Source organism: Xenopus tropicalis, chromosome 7 (assembly GCF_000004195.4).
Source record: "Xenopus tropicalis strain Nigerian chromosome 7, UCB_Xtro_10.0, whole genome shotgun sequence".
NCBI lineage: Eukaryota > Metazoa > Chordata > Amphibia > Anura > Pipidae > Xenopus > Xenopus tropicalis.
Genome location: NC_030683.2, coordinates 33,467,089 through 33,492,617, shown reverse-complemented (window position 1 = coordinate 33,492,617; position 25,529 = coordinate 33,467,089). Strand labels below are relative to the sequence as shown.

At 38.2% G+C, this 25,529-nt stretch overlaps 1 protein-coding gene across 1 annotated transcript in view; it reads right to left on the bottom strand.

Annotated features, from left to right (window-relative positions):
• Positions 1-25,529, bottom strand: part of zmat4 (zinc finger matrin-type 4) — a 256,147-nt gene that overhangs the window by 120,732 nt on the left and 109,886 nt on the right. Inside the window, exon 5 of the mRNA XM_002936438.5 lies at positions 10,409-10,642. Within this exon, the coding sequence (XP_002936484.3) occupies positions 10,409-10,642 (234 nt within the window). The remainder of the gene's footprint in view (positions 1-10,408; positions 10,643-25,529) is intronic.

The following is a 25,529-nucleotide window of genomic DNA, read 5'->3' as shown; positions in this document are numbered from 1 at the left end:
CCTTCATACGTAATTGTCAATGTAAGGGAAATAAATGGAAGAGAAACCCTGCCTATAAATAGCATGAGACCTGTATCATGAAGGACTGTAAAAAAGGTAGTTCCTGCTGTCTGCAAAAGACAAAAAGTATAATCATATATGTCGAAGATCCCTATTCACGGTGAGATATCGGTAATATACACCTTTCTAAGCTTCTTTGTTTTTATGCAGATATCTATTCCATATATAGCGCTGCTAATACAATCGGATAATACCTCACATCCAAGCTGTCCAATTACAATGTTTCCAGCCCCCGGGCTTTCTCTGCATTCTATATACCAACAGATTACATATATCCAGTTATTTATATGTTAATAAATGAAATCTAATTATTCTTACAAATGAATGACAGTTTAATAGCTGAGTGTTCCTGCTAATTACACGGCTAATAAATGCAAGTGAAGAATAATCTTTTATTGCCAGCATGCAATCACATAAAATATACAGATATTTTATTTCCTAGAGTTAGAAAGAAAAAAATCGATAAATTTCAAACTCAGTACAAACTCGGAGGCAATCTCTGTCTGTAATTCCCTGCTGGGCGGCTTCGCCAAGCACTGCAGCTTTGGACACTTCACTTTAGAAACTCTTAATGGACAGATTAGCAAAGTGCACTTTCTGACTAGGGAGAAGAAGTTCCGTAGCACACTTGCTTTGCAAACAGTTTGCTGTCTATCACAAAATATTGTGCTTTGTTTGGGAAGTTGGCATTGTGCACACTATCTCAGTTCATAAAGAAAAAAAATAATCATATATAGATTGAATATTTTTTAATAGCCTGTGTATTATTGTTATGATTGATAATACTAATAATAAGAATTAATAAAGTTTGTAGCTCAGTCTATAATGTAAGGACAAGTCACAGCACTATTTTCATATGGCCGCAGTACAGTTACTGGATAGGGCAGGGTCAATGTACAGGCCGCTACCTCGACACTCTACCAAGTTGTAACGTACACGGCCACAGATTTATTGAAAACATGTAACAAAAACTGTTACCAACATGTAATTAATTACGTATATTTAATTCATATTCAATTCATTACCATGCTGCCCAACTTCTGCAGCCATATTAGGTGAGTAAGGACAAGCACCCATTTCCCACAACCCCACGCCTGGGACCACTGAACCAAGCTGTGCTTAAGCTGTGATTCGGGCTCCGAGAAATTCATGGAGGGGGGGTGGTGGGAATGATCTGCCATGCTGTTCTGCCAGCGATAAGGGTCATTCGTAGCAAGCCCAGGGCAATTTAACCCATGGGGAAACACTAGTCTTCCAAAGAGAGGCCAGTAGACTGGATTATTACCATCCTGTGAATTAGTAGGGCTCCAAAACACCCATGGGCATTAGTGACATCTCCTTTTAAAACTGTAATTTTCTACTGTAGATTATTTATGTAGAAAACACAGACCATGGCATCTCAAAAGGGAAATTGGAGAAAATATTAAATCCAAAGAAATTTGGTTTCAATTATCTACCTAAAAGCACTTGCTATATATATGTCAGTGTACATATTGATTGTGTCTATTGATTTTTGCCTCCAAACACCCCTCTTGAGCTCTAAATTTAGCACACTTCCTTAAACCAACAGTATGTAATGATAGGGCTTCCCATACCCTAATGAAGGCATTCATTCATCTACTTACTGTAAGTGCCACAGATGCTTCAGCAATAGACAGAGCAGATTATGTGTGCCCAGAATCATCTCTCAGAGATGCAAATCCTCCCATCTATCAATATAAAGCTCTCTGAAACTAAAAACGTGTGGGTATAGCAATAAGAAATCACAACAAGCATAACATCAACAAATGCCCTCTCAAATATCTGCAGTCCGATCGCTTAATGCTGCTCAGCATGGTGCATGTCTGTCCAGAGATTTACTATATTATTTCATGCACTCAAGATTAGGTCACTTTCCCATAGTCACGAATAGTTGTTGTGGAAAGAAAGCAAATGTAAAGGTGGCCGCACACAGGCCGATTTCAGCTTTAGAGCGATTCAGCAATTTTTCTGCCCGTGCATGGGCAACAACAACAGTCCTACCCAACTTACATCTTACTTGAAATTGGGCAGATCTTGATGGGGCAGGATTGATTTTTCCATGGGATCAGGGAGCGTATCTGCTTGTTGATGCGGTCCCCAAACCGACAGCGCCTATGCCGGCTGTTTTAATTCGGTTTAATTAGCCTGATATGGCCCACCTGTTGGTGACCTCACCAAACGAGCGGATCTTACATGCCCACCTTAAAAAATATGGTCCCAGGGTAATAGAGAAAAACCATTAAAGTGTTAAAATACAGTAAAACATGTATTTTTCAAATCATTGGAGCTAGGTCTGTATTCTTTTTAATGTAATACATGTCTTTAACTATGCCACCATCACTTTAATTTCTGTACCAAACTGAAGCATTGACCTTCCTTCCATAAGGATCAGTATCCAAAAAAGCATTTCTAAATAGATATTTACCTTTTCTGCATAGGCAAATCTAGTCTGATTTTTACAGGATGCAATTCCTTGCTCAAGGGGCTCACAAATTGTATGGTCCAAAGGTTTGTTCCCATCACCACAAACTGTTTCTTTCTACAAAATAAATTAAAGTTTGTACTAAAAGATGAAAACTTTTATTATTAGTAGTAAGTCATCCATTTCTAATGACTGCTTGCACTCTGCTTGGTATTGATTGTACTTTGTGAAATTTGAGAATCCATATTATTCCAGAGAATCTTAGAGGGTTTCTTTTATAATATGTTTTTAATTTTTCCTTTCCAAATGTTTCATGATAATCAGTACATTCCTTGCTTATTGCTGGACTTCAGGTATTCTAGGCAGAGCTTTAATGTACAGTATGCTTAGGGTAATTCTCCTGCTAAACCCATTTTCACAAGTCAAAGGGGATGGCATGCCTGTGCCGCTGCTTTGGACAATAATATGTAGTTGATTTTGTCTACAACTGCTACACCTTAGGGATTGTTTGCAAGACAGACACAGAAATAAACACAGACAGTTTATACAGGCCCCATCCGTCCGTGTGCAAGGTGTACTGTTCTACATCTGTCAAGCCTGACTGATTCACTAGTAAACAAACCCTACTGGGGAACTGCACAAAATGCCACTTTTGTTTTTTTATAAAGAAACCCTTAGGGGCACATTTACTAAGACACGAATCTGAACCGAATTGGAAAAATTCGGACTTGAAAACGAACATTTTGCGACTTTTTCGATTTTTTCGGCGTCTTTACGACTTTTCGGAAATTGTTGCCACTTTTTTGTTACCAATACGATTTCCGCGAAAAAAAGCGAGTTTTTCGTAGCCATTCCGAAAGTTGCGCAAAATCTTTTCGTAGCGTTAAAACTTGCGCGAAAAGTTGCGCCTTTTTCGTAGCGTTAAAACTTAAAAGGTGCGATGTTTCGTGCAAGTTTTAATGCTACGAATCGCCAGATTTTGCGCAACTTTCGGAATGGCTACGAAAAACTCACGTTTTTTCGCACAAATCGTATTAGTAACGAAAAAGTCGCGACATTTTTCCGAAAAAATCGCAAAATACCGATCATTACGAAAAAAACGCAATCGGACGCATTCGGCCCGTTCGTGGCTTAGTAAATGTGCCCCTTAGAGTAGAAACATTTGCACCTCCTCATTTGTGTCTATCAAACCCAAAGTTTGAATTCTTTCCACGCTCTGGGTAAGCACTATTGCTTATTTGGCTATATTGATTAGACTAGCTTGGTATATTTGCTTCAGCTATTTCTGGTAAGTGCTAGACTGGGGCAAAAGAAAACCTTAAACCACCCATTCTGCTTACATATTCTTTTCTACTTGCTTCTAGTGTTGTTATTCTGGCTCTTTGTAACTCAGAATGGCTCTTGATAAAACTGACCTTAAGGGCTCTGGCACACGGGGAGATTAGTCGTCCGCGAGAAGGGAGCCACGATTTCCCCGAAATCATGGAAGTTTCCTCTCAAGGCAACTTCCGCGATTTCGGGGAAAGCCCGGCGCCACGTATGCCATCCCACCGGCGATTTACATTTTCGCCGGTGGGATGGCATTTCGGGGAGATTAGTCGCCCGCGAGAAGGGAGATTTGTCGCAGGCGACTAATCTCCCCATGTGCCAGAGCCCTAATAGTGTGTGTGAATGTGACAAGGACCTTAAACTGTAAGCTCCACTGGAGCAGTAATGTGAATCTCTGTAGAGCAATGCAGTGTATGTTAGCGCTATATAAATAAAAGGCTATAAACATAATATTTACAGGATGTCTATGTTCAAATAACTGCTGCCTTTAATCTTATCTCTTCCTGATACAGCTTAGATAAAATCATTCATTAACGAATGCAAGTGCAAATGAAATAGATATATTTCTTTAATTGCATGTATGAAATCTGAACAACTTTTTATTTTCAGAAGTTAAAAAGCTTAAGTCTATTAAACATTCTAACTATTTATTTGTAAGAATTGGAAACAATTCACCAGGGATGAGAGCACAGTAGCGCACGTGATATCTAACAATTACTCCAGCGTCCTTCAAAAATAACTTCCAGTTGAAGGGAACTCCAGGAATAAATCCATTAACCAATGTGCCTCTTGATTTGTTGTAGGACAAATAAGCAGTATATTTAATGTAGCAGCAGCTATGACTACATCAAAATAGTGTGGAACTGATAGTAATTCAATAAAATTATGGGGAGGAGTAACCTAAAGACAAGGTTCTGTTTTACAAGTGTTTTATACAATTTATTTAGAAATACTGTGGCCATACCATTTCTTTGTATAAGGAATTTCTACTGACACTTTGAAACTCACCACAAAAGCTGATCTTGTTTCTCAACTAATGATTGGTTCTAATAAAGGTAGGCAGTTTGCAAGAGTGGTTTAACTTGGATTTGCTCCAGAGTGTCAGCTTTGCAAGATTAGTTGGCTTGTTCATGGTGTCGATAACACCATCAGTGTGTTATTTATTGTCCAGATTCATATACTGTATTCACAGTGCACTGTTGTGTTGATTATTGTACAATTTATCCTGGTCATTTCTAAGTGCACCGCCCTTTAGCTATAAAAATAACTACATATGTATAATATATAGATTCAATCCAAAAAGCCAACACAGACATCACTATAATTACTAATTGCTCATTGGTTGCTCAGTTTCTGTAATATTCATATGTGAGCAAAGTTTGATTTTTAAATACTGGCATATTTATATGTTTCATTATCCACACACCTAGAAGTCAGGAGCCCATGAGCAGGTCTGTTATTGTATTGGTACTTCACCTTGCTGCAGGAGTAGTACAGGTACGGGATCTGTTATCTGGAAGCCTGTTAATCAGAAAGCTATGGGATGGCAACCTGCCATAGACTATTATTATTATTATTATTATTATTATTATTATTATTATTATTATTATTATTATTATTATTATTATATTATAAGAAAATAATTATCATCAATGATTTCTGTTTTCTCTGTAATATTGTACTTAATCCCAAGTAAGATATTATTAATCCTTATTAAAGGCAAAACAATTCTTTTGGGTTTAATTAGTGTTTTAATGATTTTTTAGAAGACTAAAGTTCACCATACACCTTCAGATTTTAGTCTTCTTCTGACGAACATTCAGATATCGGTCGTACGTTTAAACGCAACAATCGGAAACTAACATTCAGACTGAAATTGTAGGATAAAGCCCTTAAAATACAAATCGGAGGATGTTCTGAACATGATATAGTTGGCAGACACTAAGGGGCACATTTACTAATCTACGAATCCGAATCCCGAATGGGAAAAAATTGGTTTGGAAACTAAAATTGTGCGACTTTTGTCGTTGCCGTCGCGTTTTTTTATTATTTTGCGGGTTTTTTTTTGTCGCCATCACGACTTTATCGTATTTTGCGTGACTTTTTCATCGCTGTTGCGATTTTTTCGTATTGAGCAATTGTAAACGGCGGAAAAACCAATCCGATTTTTTCGCAACGGCGACGAAAAAATCAAGGAAAATATACGATAAAGTCGTAACGGCGACAAAAAAATAGCGGGACATACGAAAAAGTCGTTCCGGCAACTAAAAAGTCGCAAAAATACAGATCATTACGAAAAAACACGTTCGGGCGCTTTCGGTACGTTCGTGAATTAGTAAATCTGTCCCTAATTGTACACAATACATGTGCAGATTTTATCGTTACCTGATGAAAATTTTCTAACCTGCCCAATCAACTAAATGACCGATCGCCATGGTAAGAAAATTATCAGAACGATAATTCGAAAATCAAACAATGTTATCGGTATGTGTATGGCCAGCTTTAGGGCTCTGGCACACGGGGAGATTAGTTGCCCGCGACAAATCTCCTGTGTCTCGGGTGACTAATCTCCCCGAAAATGCCATCCCACCAGCGAAAATGTAAATCGCTGGTGGGATGGCATACGCGGCGGCGCGATTTCAGTGAAATCCTCAAGGCAACTTGCGCGATTTCACTGAAATCGCGCCGCCGCGTATGCCATCCCACCAGCGATTTACATTTTTGCCGATGGGATGGCAATCCGGGGAGATTAGTCGCCCGCGAACAGGGAGTTTTGTCGCGGGCGACTAATCTCCCCGTGTGCCAGAGCCCTTAAGGGATGGAGATTTCAATTATGGTCCCAAGCATTCTAGATAACAGGTCCCATACCTGTACTGTATTCCTTAAGGAGTTTCAGAATCCATCCCTGTCCCAGAGGTCATGGTTCAATGGAATTCTAGGTCACGTGTGTTTCATTGTTCCCCCCCCCACCTTATTTAGCCACCAGCATACTGGTTAAAGTGTGTTTATGTATGTTATAATACACAAGAGCATAAATATCCTTATAAATGGTGTTTAGTGATGTCATCAGTTATACTCTTTGCTTAGTGATATAATTTCTGTCATATAACTCACAGAAAAGTGGCCTTTTTCTTTTCTATGGTCACGGAACTCCTCAGTGGGGGTACATTATTCACAATATATTTATAAGCATATTGTTTTTATTTAATTCTATATTTCTTTATTTTTACTTTCTTTGTTTTTCATTCCATATGAACAAAGTAGAAACATTGTCTTTTTGCAAAACTCGGGCATTAACGATGGTGCATGTGCCATTACCCCCCCCCGCTGCTTTTATCACAGTTTATAATTATAATAATTACAAGTAGTGTTCATTAAAATGAGCACATTTGCATTAAAAGGTCAACATTACCACACATTTTCTGGGAGAAATTAAAAAGATTACCTATGTGGATATAATTTTATGGTATCTGTCTATGCAGGTTATGGGCCCCAGTGGGTTCCTCGTAAGGGGATTAGAACACAATTGGGGCTATGGGACTTGATAAGGGAGGCTGTGGCTAGCCATCCTGAGATAATAGCAATGTAAGCAAAAAAGCCTTAAATTGCAAGGTGAGCCAGTAACACCATCACTGTTATAATAAGTGAAAATAAAACAAAGAAGAAAATAATTGTACTTCTACCCCTTAATATTTCTATTAGGCAAATACAAAGGAAAAACAAAGAATGAACAGTGGCACGTTCAAGAGATAAATTGATTTCTTTTAGACATCATGTGGAACACAACAATACAATAAGAATGAGAATATTTTTTATTTAAAAAAATGAGATTCCGTGTGCAAAGCAAGAGTTAATGAACTGTGTGCGATTGTGTCACCAAATGCAATTAATAAACTGCAGCATCAGCATTGAAATGAAAACGCCAGCAGAAGCGCCATGCCTAATACAGAAGCAAAGTGAAATTGTCTGATGGGGCAAGGAAACTTAATTCAATGTCATTTGTCACTCTGTAACCCTATTAGATTGTAAGTAAACTGGAAAACCAGATTGGCTATTAAAATTAAATGCATGACTATTAAGTTTTGGTAACTCAGAAGTACTTTGTCTGAGTGGCAGTTGTGCTTTAAACACTGCGTGTGATATATATTTCTGTTATTAGTGCAGGCCAATGGATTGATACCTTTTACCATGTCAATATACTGTATATCTATGAACAATAAAGTCAATTCAGATGCTACATATGAACTCATTTGGGCTCATTTATGACCACAAATGCAGTAAGTGCAATTTCATGCACAATTGCCATTATTTTTTTCCCCATAATGCAGCATTTTTCCCAGACTTCCAGGATTGTTGCTTTCTCCAGGGAAAGCTGCACTTACAGTTGCGCTTAAAGTTTTCCCAGTCTGGTTGGCGTCATTTCCATTGTTCACTGTTAGAGTGACGTGTACACCTCATTCTTTCAATAAAACTGTGCCAATAGATGCAACTGCACTCAGTTTGGAACAGGAGGTGAGAAGGACTAATCAGAACCATATTATATTTTCCCCTTTTTCTGTGCCTGTGTCAATAGGTGCAGATGAACTCAATTCAGAACAGGGGGTCGGTAGGAGTGATCAGCACCAAAGGAATATATACGGAAGTGCAAAGAGTGCATAAACAGTGGGGTAACTAAGTAGAGCTGCCCCACAGCTAAAAACTCATTTGGGGGGCTCTTTGCTCCTGCTCACTCTGCTCACTCAGTGGCTCATTAATTTGGGGCTGGTGGAGAGGGGCAGAGAAGAGCAGCGGTAAGACATAAGGAGGGAGAACCATACAGCAGAAGGCATGACCATTTGGGGCCCCCTGTTCCTTTGCCCCTAGCTGTGCATAAATAACCTTAAAGGAATGGAGTTTTATGTGCAACTGACTGCAGGGGGGTGGGAATTGCGCGACTGCACCACACATCATTTTGAATTATAATTCTCTCTTGCCTTTTATTGAGCTTCTTTCCCAGTAGTAATGTACATTGCCTATAATATTCTACCTTGGTTTTAACATGACCCCTGACAGTTAAAGAGAGTTTACAAATGTATTATGGTCCCATAGTAGCCAGAATAAAATGATCTTTAGCCTTTCCCCTTACATTCTCCTGCATTGAAGTTTTAACAACTGTGGAGTTTGAGCTCGGCACAAAATGTAAATGCTTAATGTGAATGATATAAATGGAGCAGACATTTCAAACAGATGTAAATTAAATGTGCCTTATGATAGCTTTGTGACTTATTCCTTATAAATCAAAATGAAAAGACTAAGAATTAGAGTAGAAGTTGCCATACAGACTTAATGAGTGAATGAGTGAGGCAAAAAGGGATGTTTAGGGGTACAGGGATCTACTATTAATGTCTGCATTGTTATACTTTGGCATTTCCTTCCCAAGGTTTCATGTTTTAGCTCTTTTATATAAAATATGTTTTTGAACCAAGTTCACACCTAAACAATGATGTAGGGCAGTGGCTATCAACTTTTTTTTATTTCAGGCCCCACTTGAATATCAAACATTTGGCCAGAGATCCCCTAGAAGGTACAATTTTTTTTTCATGAAATATATTAGTCATCAGGCATTCAGTCATAGTTTCAGGAATATCAATAACAGCAAATATATATTCATTCCAATTATCACCCAAACTGACCTTCAAGCTGGGCTTTCAGGTATATCTTGGAGATGAGATGTTCATTCTTACCAATTCTTACCCTAACTGCCCTTCAGACTGAACGTCACCATTAAAGAGGTTAAAATAACTTGCTTTACCATGAATATGTTGTATGGAACATAGAGTAAGAAGATACTTAGAGGAGAAGGAAAGGTGAAATCACTGGGGGGTGCCAAATGTTACCTTATACCCCGAAAACCACACCAGCCCGGGGTAGCTGTGAACAAGTGATCCTCTTCCATTTGTCTTCTTTCTTTGTGATCCTGGGGCCGATACATGCACAGTAGAGTGAACAAGCCATCTTTTTTTTATTGAAGTTTGGCTTTTCACTCTACTGTGCATGTACACGCAGCAGGAAGACCGGAACACTCCCTCACAACTACCCTGGGCTGGTGCGTTTTTCTCCGAACAGGAGCACTAACCTGGGGTATAAGGTAAGCGATTAGAATCACTGGGGGTGGCGTACATTTTGGCACCCCACCAGTGATTGTGCCTTTCCTTCTCTTTAATAATCAGTTAGGAAATGATGGCTATAAAATTTGCACCAGGTCAAACAAATGGTTGCTTTTAAAAGGGTGGCCAAAAAATTGCTTTTTGTTCCTATAGGTTATGAAACCTGATGCACACAATGCAAGTTTTATTTAACATTTTACTATAGGGATGTCACTTATGCCCTCCTAATTTTTTTCTGGGTTTTTTTTCCATTGGGTTCCATTGTTTCAATTTTACCCTAGTGGGTGGAGCCAATTGAGGCACCATAAAAACTCTGTATTAAACTATGGGCATAGAGCTGGGTATGATACTCAAACCCTGGCCCTGTAGTACTATACTGTAATTTAATACATATAATTATAACATTTGACTTTCGTAAAACACACCTTACCTTCTAACGCTTCTGAATCTAGTGTTTCTCCAAGCCGCTGTAGAAGTTTAGCGCGGGCTGCATTCTTTTTGTGCTTTTTTCCCTCATAGTGTTGCTGAGCCATCAGTGGGTTGTTGAACCATGCCCGACAAAGGTCACAGAATTTCCTAGACTCATTTCCAATGTTGAGGTTCCACAATGTGTCCTCTTCCTGAGGAGGTATTTCTGTATGCTCAGGTGTCTCCTGTATTGGTTCTAAGGGAAGATACACATTTTAGAAAACAACTCATGTACTGCACACCTATTACAAGCTATTATAATATATTTTATTACAGATATTATTATATTTTGTGATACTGAGGGAATTATGTAGTCAAATGGGCAAAGTTTTGTCACTTTCTATTATTTACAACAATTGTACAGCTCTACTTTGTCATTATAACCATATAGCTCTCTATGTTTTTATTTTTTATAGTGATCGTATACCAAGCTATATTCTAATTTTTTTTCTGTTTTCTATTTTGTCTGTTCAATAAGTGAAAAATCATTATGTTCTCTCAGAAACAGTGAAATAGAAACAGCCATCTCTAAGCAACACATGGACCATAAAAGTACAACTAGAGATCAGTAAAAGAGCATAGTACAAAGAACTTCCCCTAATGAATAATACAGTAGAGAGTAGAAACTTTATAAGGTTGGGGGTAACTGGAATGTAATTCAAGGTAATGGATTATAAATCAATGGCATGCAAAGAATGATACTTTAAAACCTTGAAATAAAAGTCCATGTGATATATTAGCACTGTTTTTTTCATATTTGTCAACTCTTATGAGTGTCACATAAATTATAAAATATTTATATACTTTAGCAGGAAAACATACCTATCCAACTCACCAATTAAAGGTGAAATAACTATTGTTGGGCTTGATTTTTAATACAGGTATGGGATTTATTATCCAGATAAGAGTTATCGGATAAGAGTTCTTCCTGCAATTTGTATCTCCATATACTAAAAAATCTTTTAAACCTTAAATAAACCCCTCCCCTTATCCTCCTTTTTTCTTCCTTTCTATATTTTATAAAACCATAAAAATGATACTTTAAAAAAACAAACAAAACCATGAAATAAACCCAATAGGATTGTTTTGTCTCCAATAAGGATTAATTATAACTTGGTTGGGATCAAGTACAGGTACTGTTTTATTATTACTTGCAACAATATAAATTAGGAAAGGAAATCACATTTTATATTTCACTGATAGGCCCTGAACCAATATACAAATAACAACAGATAATTCAGTGAAAATAAAACCACATTTTAATGGCTCAAAGATTCTTTCAAAACATAAAAAATAAACTACCAAGTGTTGTAGATTATATCAATCAATTAGTTTTTAATAATTCATTACAATAAAAATAATCACACATAATTAAACAGTCAGAAATTCAATTAAAAACCTGGGGTGAAAAGGTGGTATAAGACCAATCAGTTCATAGGATTAAAAAACTAAACGTTGATGTTACTAAAAATACAAGTACATATGATAAATTATAGGGATATACTAAATAATATAATCTATAATCCCTATAATTTATCCCTATAATTTATCATATGTACTTGTATTTTTAGTAACATCAACGTTTAGTTTTTTAATCCATCGTCTTATGAATATTCATATTGTGCCAATTCCATCCTTCTATGAACTGATTGGTCTTATACCACCTTTTCACCCCAGGTTTTTAATTGAATTTCTGACTGTTTAATTATGTGTGATTATTTTTATTGTAATGAATTATTAAAAACTAATTGATTGATATAATCTACAACACTTGGTAGTTTATTTTTTATGAGCGCCAACTCCGTTTTATAATAGTTTGGTTCACAATTGGGATTAGTTTGGAGGAAGGCGGCTGTTCATTATACTTATTTCACTTTTTTGGTGCGGACACTATTGTTGGGTATTTATATGGTTTTCAGATAATTGAATGTTTCTTTAAACTTAGATTAAAACTCCGTTAAGCGCAGATAAGGTTTATTATATATTCTTTCAAAACATAACACATAACAAATTCAGATATATACTATACCAAACAGTGGCAAGGTGCATCCTAGTGCCTCTCCTAACGCGTTTCGCACATAGTGCTTTTCACCTCCTCTGATGAAGCACTATGTGCGAAACGCGTTAGGAGAGGCACTAGGATGCACCTTGCCACTATTTGGTATAGTATATATCTGAATTTGTTATGTGTTATGTTTTGAAAGAATCTTTGAGCCATTAAAATGTGGTTTTATTTTCACTGAATTATCTGTTGTTATTTGTGTACTGTTTTATTATTACAGAGAAAACGAAAACCATTTTTAAAAATTCGAATTATTTGCTTGTAATGGAATCTGTGGTAGATGGCCTTCCCATAATTCAGGGCTTTATGCATAACAGGTTTCTGTATAATGGATCTCATACTTTTAATAAGCTTATGTTAAAATACATATGCAAGATAAGTGGATATTGGTAGAGCCACCCAAACCAATTACACACAAGCAAGGGTTGGTTTTCTTATTTTTGCCTATGATTAAGTGCCCTGGGAGGCACAAAATGCGTAAGGTTATTCATTTATAATTGTGTATTAGTAATACATTTTGGAATGTTTTTAACATGAACTAAATATCTGTAACTTTATTTTTTGGTGGTGATCTGGATTTGTGCCAGAAGAACTGTAATTGTCCAAAGTTGGCTCCCTAAGCTGAAGGTCTGGGGCTTGAGCACCGGGACCCACAGTATTAAGAGGTAAGCATTTAACAGATGTCATCATATAACTGTTTTTTTTTATAATATTGAAGTTTCATATTCTTGCCCATATTTACCAGTTATCATTGTGCATTAACTGTACAAGCCAACCAGCTCAATTTAACTTCCAGTCTACAGGGTTTCAAGTCACATTATCAAACTTTGGAATTAGCTTTCGGCTTTGCTTCTGAAGCAATGAAAGCAAAAGATAAGGCATAAATAAATCCAAGGCATCTGCTGCCCAACTCAAGCTGTACTTTTTAGCAGCACACTCTTATTGACAAAGTCGTTCAAAGAACAGATCTAGAAATGTACAATACAGTGTCTGTAAACCAAACAATTCTGTGGTTTGCAGATTATGGACTGCCATATTTATGATTATTTACTACAAATAAAACTTGCACTGACCTCATGGGCACTTCTACCTTGAACAGAATGGGAGTGATTAAAGTAGGTGAAGCCTTTTATTTACAACTTTATTGTCTTGGCTTTATGAGTGCATTAAAATACTTTGGTCGTGTAGATATCTGTAAAGCCTTACATTATGGGGATCATTCATTTCAATATTTCTTCCAGATTTTAACACAAAAACTCAGCGTTGTACTTCAATGCTTCATTTTATGTATTTGCAGCCAAAATGATTTGTTGACCCCAAGACAGCACTGATTGAACTGAATCAATTTTCATGATGAACTTCTACAGGGCCACAATATTTATTCCCTGGTAAATGCAACTGTAAAGGCTTGAAGCTTTGAGGTGGAGGCAAACAAAGCCATATTTAACAATAAGTATAGAAATCTGTAATGGCATTTTCTATTTGGGGGGCTAATAATAGGGTGATTTGTACATGATGACATTAAATATATGAGCACTTGCCACCTATTGGGGAGCCTAATAATCCTTCATTTTCTCCACCTATGTAGGAAAATATTGAGTTCTACTCTTTATTGGCGAACTTAGTAGATGCAAGCTTCTGGTCTCTTCTTCAGGTATAGTATATTGCTCTTATGTATGGCATACTGTATGTACAACGTGATTGGCTGCCTTACAGATACAACTCACTGAAATAGTGCAGTCATCTGAGCTTAAATGCCATCGATAATAATTTGGCAAGCCAGAAATGAAGTCAGCTTCTCAGACTTTGAAAGGAAAAAAGGCCACTTGGTAGCAGTATAAAAAGATGAACCACCAAATAAATCTCTGACACACGACTGTTTATCTTGCTGAGAAATTAATGACTCCTTTTTCACAAAGTTTCCTAGATAAATGTGTTATTAATGCACTTGGGTCTGAAAATCTTAGAATACCTCTCATCTTTAGTTCAGAGATTTCCATTAAGTAAATCTCTTTCATCTGACTCCCATAGGAGCGCCTTGATTATTTATGATTTTCTGCCTAGTCACAAACTAAAATGTAAAACTGCCAAGTGCTGCAGGCATGTATATCCATCCAGAACAAGCTTACTGAGGAGAAAGTACTGTATTTCTTTCCCTGAGTACAGAAATCCCCCGGACCATTCTAATACTTTCATGAAGGATAATACTAATACTTTTCATTCAAGGAAATAAGTCTTGTGTCCAGTACAACAGATGCAAAAGGACTTATCAACGGGAAGAACTCATTTTTCCCACTTGTCTGCACCATGCAACTTTGTCACAGTAGAGGGTGGCCTATAGAAACTGCCAGCTGCCCATCTTACAAATACAAAGAAGTTCAAAGAAGTTAATCTATACTGTATGTATAGACAGATTGATAGACTGATTGATAGAGACAAAGGTAGATAGTAAAATGGTATAAATAATTAGATAGATAAGTGCTGTCCAACTTATTAAATGCAGGGGGCCAGTAATATCCCATACAGCACGTTGGAGGGCCACATTATATGCCAAATAGTGATGTCTATGGAGGCTTGGGGTCAAAAAAATCCTTAGGAGAGCCTTCAGTTGGACAGCCCTGAAATAGATGACAAAAACATTTACGTATTAGGAGGGAGATTAGACAATACAACACTCATTGGTTTGTAAGTGGCTCAAGTGTGTAAGAGACCATATATGCCAAACTGATACAATTATCCATAAAAAGAGGAGGGGGCCTGCAACATTGCTTGTCAGCAACTTTTACATTTTTACCCTGGTGGTTTCAAAACAATTCATATTTTCAATTATGTAACTTGAAAAATGAGTCTCATTGAGTCACACTTTCACTTCTCTGTGAGTTTCAACTGAGACCTGAGAATAAATTCAGTAGATCCGTTATGATTGGATGTTGGTGACTGTATTACCCATGAGGCTTGGGAAGCTTGGATACGTTTTCAAGATCAGTCAACAAGTTCAGTTGCTTCAGATGTACTGGATAAAGACAGAAACAAAACCACCAAGGGAAAAAATAAAAACCCAATCTAGAGGTCACATTTACAGGATTAAGTAAGGGTCGCATTCTCTGTGATTTCCAGTCATATAATGACACTAATTCTAAGAGAAATGCCACTAATTATGGTTGTATGTTGCATTTTCTCTTTGCCCTGAAACTGTAAGTGGACAGTGGAAGAAGTTTAATTCACACTACACTTGTTTGATGTTTGTGGTACAGACCAAGAGCATGCTAGGGTACAGAAACCTCATAGTGCAGCACCAAATAGCAGCTTTAGCTCCGTTTTGAAAACTGGTGAAAATGACCATAAGCAGGCTTTTATTTGTACGTAGTTTTAGCTACCTGCTTAACACTACATAGGCTTCTCCCGAACAGCAACGATGAGGCCCATTCATTTCCTTGAACAGATGGCCCCTCACAGCTTTGCAATGTTAAAGTTTTAGGCAAAGTGATTGAGTGAAATGCTTATTGTATTTTACTTTTATTACTTTTATTATAGTAGTTGAGACAGTCTCATATGGGCTATGATCTGTGATTTAAAGTTCTTATTATCTTTGTTTCGCTTGCTTCTTTTAATTCTTCATTCATTTGTCTCACATCAGTACTCATTCCTGTTGATACAATTTTGCCCATTACCATTCTGACAAAATATATGTTTCCTTTATAGTACTGATAACAACCTTCCCTTCTGTTTATTTGTTATATTGAATGTTTCTAGTAGCTATGTTTGACTTCTACTTTGCCATATAGTGGACTTTAGCTGTTATGGAATTGAAGTTCCAATTTGAGCTCACAATGATGAACAAAAGTACAAAATAATAATAATAATAAACTCAAATTTAACCACATTTAAACCAATTAGAATGCAGATGTATAGGGCTGAAATCTCACTCTAGCATACACTGTATTATATAACTATATAGGCACACTACAAAAAAGCCACCAGACTGCCATGTAGCAGGGAAGATCTGTGCCTCCATAGATGCCCCAGTAGCCCCCCATCTTCTTTCCTGCTGATTCCCTGCACATGCTCTGTGCTGCTGTCACTTACTGAGCTTAGGGGCCCACTCACAATATACTGTATATATACAATTTACAGTAGAAGGTTGAATATATAAGTTAAGGTATGGGACCCGTTATCCAAAATGCTCGGGACCTGGGATAAGGGATCTTTCTGTAAGTCGGATCTCCTACCTTAGGTCTGCTAATAAAATTATTTAAACAGCAATTAAACCTAATAGGATTGTTTTGCTTCCAATAAGGAATCTTAGTTGGGATCAAGTACAAGGTACTGTTTTATTGTTACAGAGCAAAAGGAAATAATTTTTAAAAATGTGAATTATTTGATTAAAATGGAGTCTATGGGAGATGGCCTTTCCGTAATTCAGAACTTTCTGGATAATGGGTTTCCAGATAAGGGGTCCGATACCTGTATAGAAAATATGAGTTCAGTTTATAAAATATGGTATTTCTATCTTATTCACTTTTAGGGTTTAGTTCTCCTATAAACTCAAAACATTTTTATGACCAAGTGTCCTGTAAATATTGGTTAAACAGAACTTTACAAACACTGCTGGTCTGAATTTGTTACATTCTTATTTGTATTGTGTTTGTTGGCACAGTGCCTGACACATGCAATGCCCAGGAGGGCATTTAAGCTCTTTAATACCACCAACAAATTTTACCAGCCTCACAGTGTGACCAGGTACTGTACATAGGCAAATAATAAAACTTGATAAAACTTGTTGGTGGGAATAAATGTTCATTTACTACTTTCACATATGTGTGCACCCACAGAAGGCTGGTTTGGCTGAAACATGTAGGGCTTGAATTCCTGCAATAAATACTAAGTTATGAAGTCATAAGTGACTCTGTGTGCTCTTCAGATTAAATTGATTACATAAGTGTCAGGTATAGGATCCCTAATCTGGAAACCCATTATCCAGAAAGCTCCGAATTATGGAAAGCCCGTCTCCCATAGACTCCATTTTAATCAAATAATATAGAATTTTAAAACTGATTTCCTTTTTCTCTGTAGTAATAAAACAGTACCTTGTAATTGATCCCAACTAATATATAATTACTCCTTATTGGATGCAAAACAATCCTATTGGGTTTAATTAATGTTTTATTGATTTTTAGTAGACTTAAGGTATGGAGATCCAAATTATGGAAAGACCCCATATCCAGAATACCCTTGGTCTCGAGCATTCTGGATAACAGGTCCTATACCTGTACAAAGAATTTGGAGTAGAGAAACTTCCACTGGCATTGAAGAGGCCGCTGATTTTGTGTGACATTACTGGTGTTATAAGAATACATCTATGGAATCCCATGATTTTTTCTTTTCCATCGGCTCTGTTTTGAAAAAAAGCTGCCCATTTCACCTGCAGTCAAACATTTGTGCCTGCTAGCCTCTCAGTCACCTCGGAGATTTCTCAGCATCTAATCCTAATGTGTTTCTAGACACTTCTCTGCTGAGCTGGCATTTGACAAAATGTATGTTTCTTTCTCAAACAACAAGCATCACAGGTTTTGTCTTACAGATGAACCCTGGACAAATGGTTTATGTACAAGATGTGCATAATGGTGTAGGAAGAGCTCTGTGTTACCTGAATTACTGCGGAATGAACATTGCTGGTTTTTGGAAATCTCTACTCATATAAATCTGCCTGGAACCTGACCTTGAGAGAAAGAAACCCAAGGAACAAAGTTGGCAGTATATGGGCAGTATATCCCCAACATTAATTCAATAATTTGGGCTTGGGCTGAACACACTTTGTGCTTTTTGTTTTATTCAAAATCAGGAAAAATAATGCTTACAGGGCAAACTGCTACTCAATGCTACTCTACTGCTACTCTATGACCAATCCTTGTGAAGTAGATAATCCGATTACCAGTGCACAGATAAAGTCCATTATTCAGGGGATTTCCTGTGTACTATTAATTTTGCAAGGGCCAATAATAAAGTACCATCAATTTCCCTGTCTAGCTTGTTTAGTTCAAGAAATAACATATATAATGCATATTTTTCTTAATCAATACAATAGGTTAAAAGTATGTTCATCACAAGCCCTATTCATTGCACTCATGTTGAAAAAAGTGGATATACTTCCCCTTTAAAGCTATTGATATCAGATGTTACATTTGCAATATCCTTAGCTGCCGTTCATCTACACCTGCTAAATACCCACAGACAGCCTTGGGGTTCTGGTTTTAGTAGCTAAAAACATGAGTTCACAAAAATCAGAATCCTGTCTGGTCCCTTTGTGGCCCAAAATTAGTCAGTTACTAAATATTGCTTTTTATTGCCCTAAGTAAAACAAGGCCTGTACTCTGCTTGGTGTGCTGATCACAAGTTGCACAAATGTAATGTAAATACAGAATATATTAAACCAATATTATAAATTGTAATAAGTAATGTGTGCTCTTGCCAATGGCATAAAGCTGCCCTGTGGGACCCATCCAAGCCTGAAGCCCATGGCAAATATTATTTCTGCACTGCTCTAACTAGAACTGTAAGGTCACAGTGTCTACCTTGTAGCTATATTGTAGACTTTCTGCCATTTGTAAATGGGCAGAAAGTCTACAATATATGGCATGCATATACTGTATGTGTTGAAGAATAAACATCTATTTAACCAGATTTAATATCAGTTGATTTAGTGCCACTTTACATTATCATCAGATGTTTATGCCTTGGGTGGAAACATTGGTAAAGTCCATTTCAACCTTCGGGGAGTTTTTACTTTTCTTTAGATTTGCATCATACAACAGTAGTTTGGTAAACAGTTAACTACACTCTACACATGTTCACGACTATATAGAGTTAACAATTCCGTAAATAAACCTGATTCACATATGTAACACTAAGTTGCTCTCACTATAAATACATATATATCCTGTTTAACGGACAGCAGGAGCTTAATAGCAGCTCTGTCTGACACAGCAGTAAGATATACCAGAAAATTGTGCTTTCCATGCAGTAATTAGTCGGTGACCACGAGAACAGCAAAAGACGTTCTTTACTGACTTCCAATAGGTCTCCTTTATTGTCAAAATAGAAACTCTTGCAGAGGAATAGTCGCTTTGTCCAATGCCGAATGGTATTAGATCTTTTAGTTTGATAGATAATTATATAAGTGGTTATTTTTCAATTCCCTAAAAAAAAAACCCCGTCTATTACTGATGGGACATTTACAGACCTTTCCTATTGCCTAAACCATAAGCAGGCACCAGCAGGTGTTACACACTGACAGAGGGGAGCAATAAGCGGGCCTAGATCCTGCTAATCATAAGCTGCTACCAGAAGCCACATGTATCCTGAGACTTGTTAGCAGCAAGGAAAACATTTGAAGAGAAAAGTGGCTCAACACAAGTTCAAACTCATTTAAAATTCTTTTGGGACTCTTAGTCGTTGACATTTTCTACCTCCAGTCTAGGAACGTTTGCATCCTACTTTTTCACAGAAAAGTCAGAATTCAGAGATAACATATCTGTGTTACATATCTGGGCCATGGTCTTACATGCTTGTTTCTGTATTGTCTCCATACTGGGGGTACAGTAATTTGGTTTATTTTAATGTGACCAGCACAGTCAAGGGAGTTTCTGAGTCTCCATGCACAGACTGGTATACCTGCACCTTAAAGAATGTTAAAAAAAATATTGAATATTAATATAAAGGATATTTTGCTTTTTCAAAGCTACTAGTTTTCCTATTAATAAATTAATATATTTCATGATGGTGCAAAGTAAACAGAAACTGCAGGAAAGTATAAGGGACCAGAGACTGGTCTATAAATTGGCAATCGATGGCTCTGGCTGAAGGACACATCAACTCTGCCGGTGGTATTATGAGCAATATGGTGCTATGGAGGTGCAACATACATCCCTGTATGCAGTATTTTAAAGTAACCTGGGACAAGAAGATTACTCAATTTAAGTTCTATGTGCAAGAATAATTTGCAACAAAACAAAAGTTGTATGCCTTGTAGTATAAAAACAGAGCTTGTATACAAATCATTAAACAGGTATGGGACCTGTTATCCAGAATGCTCATGACTAAGGGTATTCCAGATAAGGGGTCTTTCAGTAATTTGGATCTTCATACCTTAAGTCTACTAAGAAATCAATAAAACATTAATTAGAACCAATATGATTATTTTACATACTGTAAGGAGTAATTATATCTTAGTTGGGATCAAATACAAAGCACTGTTTTATTTTTACAGAGAAAAAGGAAATCAATTTTAAAAATCTGAATGATTTGATTTAAATGGAGTCTATGGGAGACAGGCTATCCGTAATTCAGAGCTTTCTGGATATCGGGTTTCCGGATAAGGGAATCCCATACCTGTACTGGGTTTTAATGTGCAGAGATTAGCTATGGGCACTGCTTCCAATAGAGCTTTGGCCTCTGATATTAGTTACATCCTTTTCCCGCATAGTGAAGCTTTTTTGCCTGAAAATGGGGGTAGGTACCTGCTCTGTGGGTGAGCCTATACTGGTGCAAAAATGTGAACTCCAAAATGAAGTGGGATGACCTACTATGAATACAGTACTGCCATCAGCGCTGTATTCATGAGGTGGAGCTGATGGTGTCAGGCAGGTGCCCCCATCCCATCCCTAAGTTGCTCGCTTAGGGCAGGGCTGCCTTGCACTCACCAACACCACGCTCTGAAGCTCGCACCAGATTTTAAAGCCGGTAATAGGTACAGAGCATAGATATGCCTAGGACACAAGTGCTTACTGAATGGACGTGGGTCCTTACTGAATCCCCCTTTCTTTTGTACGGTAATTAGTTATTTGGCTGTTGCTGCCCAGTGGCTGGCAAGGCAGATGGGACTGACGGGGAAATGTCACATTATCTCAGATGATAACTCTGCCCACCATTCAGTTAAACTCTCGGCTGTCTCTAGGTTACATACCTCATTATGGATGTTTCTTATTCCAAAAAAAACTTGTGCAGCAAATTGTTAAGTTTGCTAAAAAGGTTAAGCAGGTTTATAAATCAATATAAAGCATTTTCTAATTCCCTAATATTTCTGCTGATTCTCATTCTTTTAGCAGTTCTCTGAGCACTTCATAAATTATTCCATGTTCCAAAGCATTCAGTACTTCTGTCCATGTACTTTTCTTTAATTACTTTTTTTAAGTGTAATTTCTGTAATAATGCACCTTCCCTTTTTTCTCCTTTGTGCAATGAATTCCCTTGTTTGGTGAAGAACCATTAACAGTTATCTTCATCTCTTCTTGATTTACAGGTAAAGAATTGTCCCTGGAAACATATTCCTTGTCTTTATCCAAATTTTTTCTGCAAGCCCCGTGGGAACAGTCCCCACCCCAGAAACAGATAGACCTCCTTATGCACAATGTCTTGACTGAGTGGCCTAAAGCCCATTGGAAGTTTACATAATATTGGCCCAACACTGAGATCCATTTTGGTGGAATGTGAACCATAAATCTTTGAAAGCCACTGGTGCAACTCAAGGTGTGCATTGTCCAGCATGCATGGGTCATAAGCAGTAGATAATTGCATAAGTGCATACATGGTCTTCCATAAAGCTCTGGGTGATACACACTATTCCTGTTATTCCTACTATTAACACATTGATTATAACTGCCAAGGCACTGATCCACAAATGCTCTCCAGTTGGGCTTTTATCTCCTGTCTCTGTCTCATGCTACTACAATATGTACAAGAGATTTCCAGCTTCACCTATGGTTTCCCCTTCCATGGTTGACCCCTTTTGTGGCTTATCCCACTACTGTTTCCTGAAGCTTAACATCATCCCAGACTTTTTATACTATAGAGAGGTCACCTGACCTACTTTACCAACCAGTTGTCTGTTCACTCCACAGGTGTCAAGCTCTCCCACCAGAGGACCCAACCATGGCCCTAAAGCCTTGTAGGGTTCCAGCCTAATACTTAGCAAGGGCAAATGTCTTTGAAGGGATGTCCTTTACCATCTGCCTACGTTTCATGTATGAATAACTGAATCTAATAATTTAACCATCCATCTGTGGTTATCACAGTGCAGAGTATTTGCCTAAGCATCATCACCTACTTACCCTCCTCTATTATAAATACAGTGTTGGACTGGGGTGTCCGCGGCCCTTTGAGGCTGATGCTTGGGGGTCACCCACCCCACTCGGGAGCTGTAACACTTTCATGTACCCCTCCCCGCCACTTCATACCGCACTTCCCTCTTGTGGCAGGGGGCAGTGGGCCTGGGTCGATGGGGGCCTATGAGGGTTGGGCCTACCGGGTTTCTTCCTGGTGCCTTACCGGCCCAGTCTGACACTGTATAAATATTTTATTCTTTACATAAGATTTAAGTTTTATTGTTTCATTTTTTATCACATTAGAGTTTCCTGTTTTAAATGTTTATGGGGCTATGTCACACTTGGCATTTTCTCTGCTGACATATTTACAATCTGTGAGAATGCATGTGAGTGTGCACTGACAAGCAGATGCTGTGAACACAGATAACTGGCTGAAAGACAGCTGCTTGGCATTTACTCTTAGCGTCAGATTTACGCCGGCGGAGAAAACACCTAGTGTGACAAAGCCCTATAAGCTTTATCATCTTTTTCACTCTCATATTTTAGTTCTGCCCAGGCATCCCCTAGCAGCAGTGCACTAAATCTTAATGAGCCTTTCAGATAAAGGGTAATTGATCCTGCTATGTGTTGTGGGACAGTAGTTCTCACACTGATGGTATAAGATGCCATAAATCAAGATAAGATTTCTGTTGCTTGCCAGAAAGAGATAAGAAAGGAGATATAAATAGTTACAAGTACCAGGAAATGGACTCCTCTGCCCAAGCGTGAAAATAACTTTTTCAGAAGTAAAGTAAGGCAATTTACACTGAACCATACTGCCATTCAGTATTACACTTGGGGGCTGAATTAGCATATATCAAAGTGGGGTGTCCTGAAGGATCCCCAGTAGTATAATATTTTCCACATTTATCAAAACTTTCAGAAACCGCAAACTGACACATTTATCAAAGCTAATACGTGTGTCAGCTTATCTGACTGTACTCTGAGCAATAGAACTCCATTCTGTTCCATGGAGCGAGCATCAATGAGTATTGTAAGAGATGCAATAGAAAATATCATTGTTTGGTGTGTTTTCCACCAGTGTTGAAGGTGGGATACAAATAGCACCAGGTAAAAGGCCTGATTTTGCAGTATTTTGATTTGGCCAGCTGTAGGGAGCTGCCTGATTAGGCTGCAGGTGAGCAGCAGATAAAAGGGCTGTGGTATTACACAGAGAGTAGAGTTGGAGGTTGATTCTTGACTCAGAAGGTCACTCTCAGAGCGGGGCACAGAGCAGGAAGGCTGCCTGCCTGTGTTAGGAACTCCCAGAGGTGGGGGTGCTTCCTGCCACTGCAAGGAGCAGAGAGAACGGTAACCAAGTGAGGAGTCACCCAGAGAAGTGCCAGGAGTCACCCAGTGAAGTGCCAGGAGTCACTGAGTAAGGTCTCTCAGAGCAGGGCACAGGGCAGGAAGGCTGCCTGCCTATGTCAGGAACTCCCAGAGGAGCTGGGGTGCCTCCTGCCACTGCAAGGAGCAGAGGGAGCGGTAACCAAGTGAGGAGACACCCAGAGAAGTGCCAGGAGTCACTGAGTAAGGTCTCTCAGAGCGGGGCACAGGGCAGGAAGGCTGCCTGCCTGTGTCAGGAACTCCCAGAGGAGCTGGGGGTGCCTCCTGCCACTGCAAGGAGCAGAGGGAGTCGTGACCAGGCGGATGAGGAGTCAGCAAGGCTTAATGTCAAGCCTGAGTGTGAGTTACTCTGGAAGGTGAGAGCCCTGAAGAAGGGACAAATCATATCCATGAACTGTATGTTGATGAACTGTGTTCCTTTAGGCTTTATGTTGGGAAGAATTTGCCCTAAATAAACCTGTGTGTTGCCTGAAGATGTGGCGTCCCTGCCTCTATGCTCCAGATCCTCTGCGTGCCTGCCTACCATTACCAATTCCCCCAAAATTGCGTGTACAGGCAATCAGCATGTCACAGTATGTTTCCAAATTATTATGCAGAGACAATTAAAAATAAAATGTAAAAGTACAAAACGTAACTACACGGTAAAATGTATCAGCACTACATTAATTGGCCCCTTAGTTTTTATGGAAAAGCAAACATTTATTCTGATAGCGATATCACTTTAATGACTTCATTTAGAATGATGCGTCTTATTGCAGATGTTTTCAAAAAGGCGGAACACGGCATGGTGTGGCTAAAGTCACAAACAGCACTCACTGCCTCCATTGACTTGAATGGGAAGAGAGCAGCTGTGCAGGTTTGAGGACATTTTTCAAGTTGGAAAGAGCTCACAATTTTATTCCACTGGTTTCCCAAGTCAAATATCCTTTTAGTACTCACCTTACTAGGAGACTTTGGCAACTGTGTTGGTCCAGGACATTCCCTTGTATTTATCATCTTTTAGGTCAAGCATGCAAACAAACAGCACATCAAGAGTTTCCAGCAAATGTGGAATGTTATTAGTTCAATACAAGGCTATCGATCTAGTCTGTTGCTAATAACAGCCAATAAATGGCACTGTTAGATAATGCATATCAAATCTGCATCCCACAATGCTGATTTGCCATTAGTTCACAAGGGACAAGGGGAGTGGCGCAATTCACCCAATGTGTAGGTAATGCCCAAAGAGCAAGAGTTATCGTTTATGGTTTCTCTGCTCATTTTTAGATTTTTTGGCACCCCTGTGATTCAATCAACTAACTGTAAACGGACAATATTGTGTGTTGTTGATTCCACATGCTTACAGCTGATAAATATCTAAAAAGAAGTTATTTAAAAATATTACTTGATACACTGTTTTGTGCCCTGGTGCAAATGTGGTTAAATACTATAGTGTAAATGGATCCTCGTGGGTCTGCCTATTGCTTTGACCTAATTCATATTCAGTAGTCAGTACAGGAGATGTAACAAGTCAATAGGGCACATTCCACTGCTGC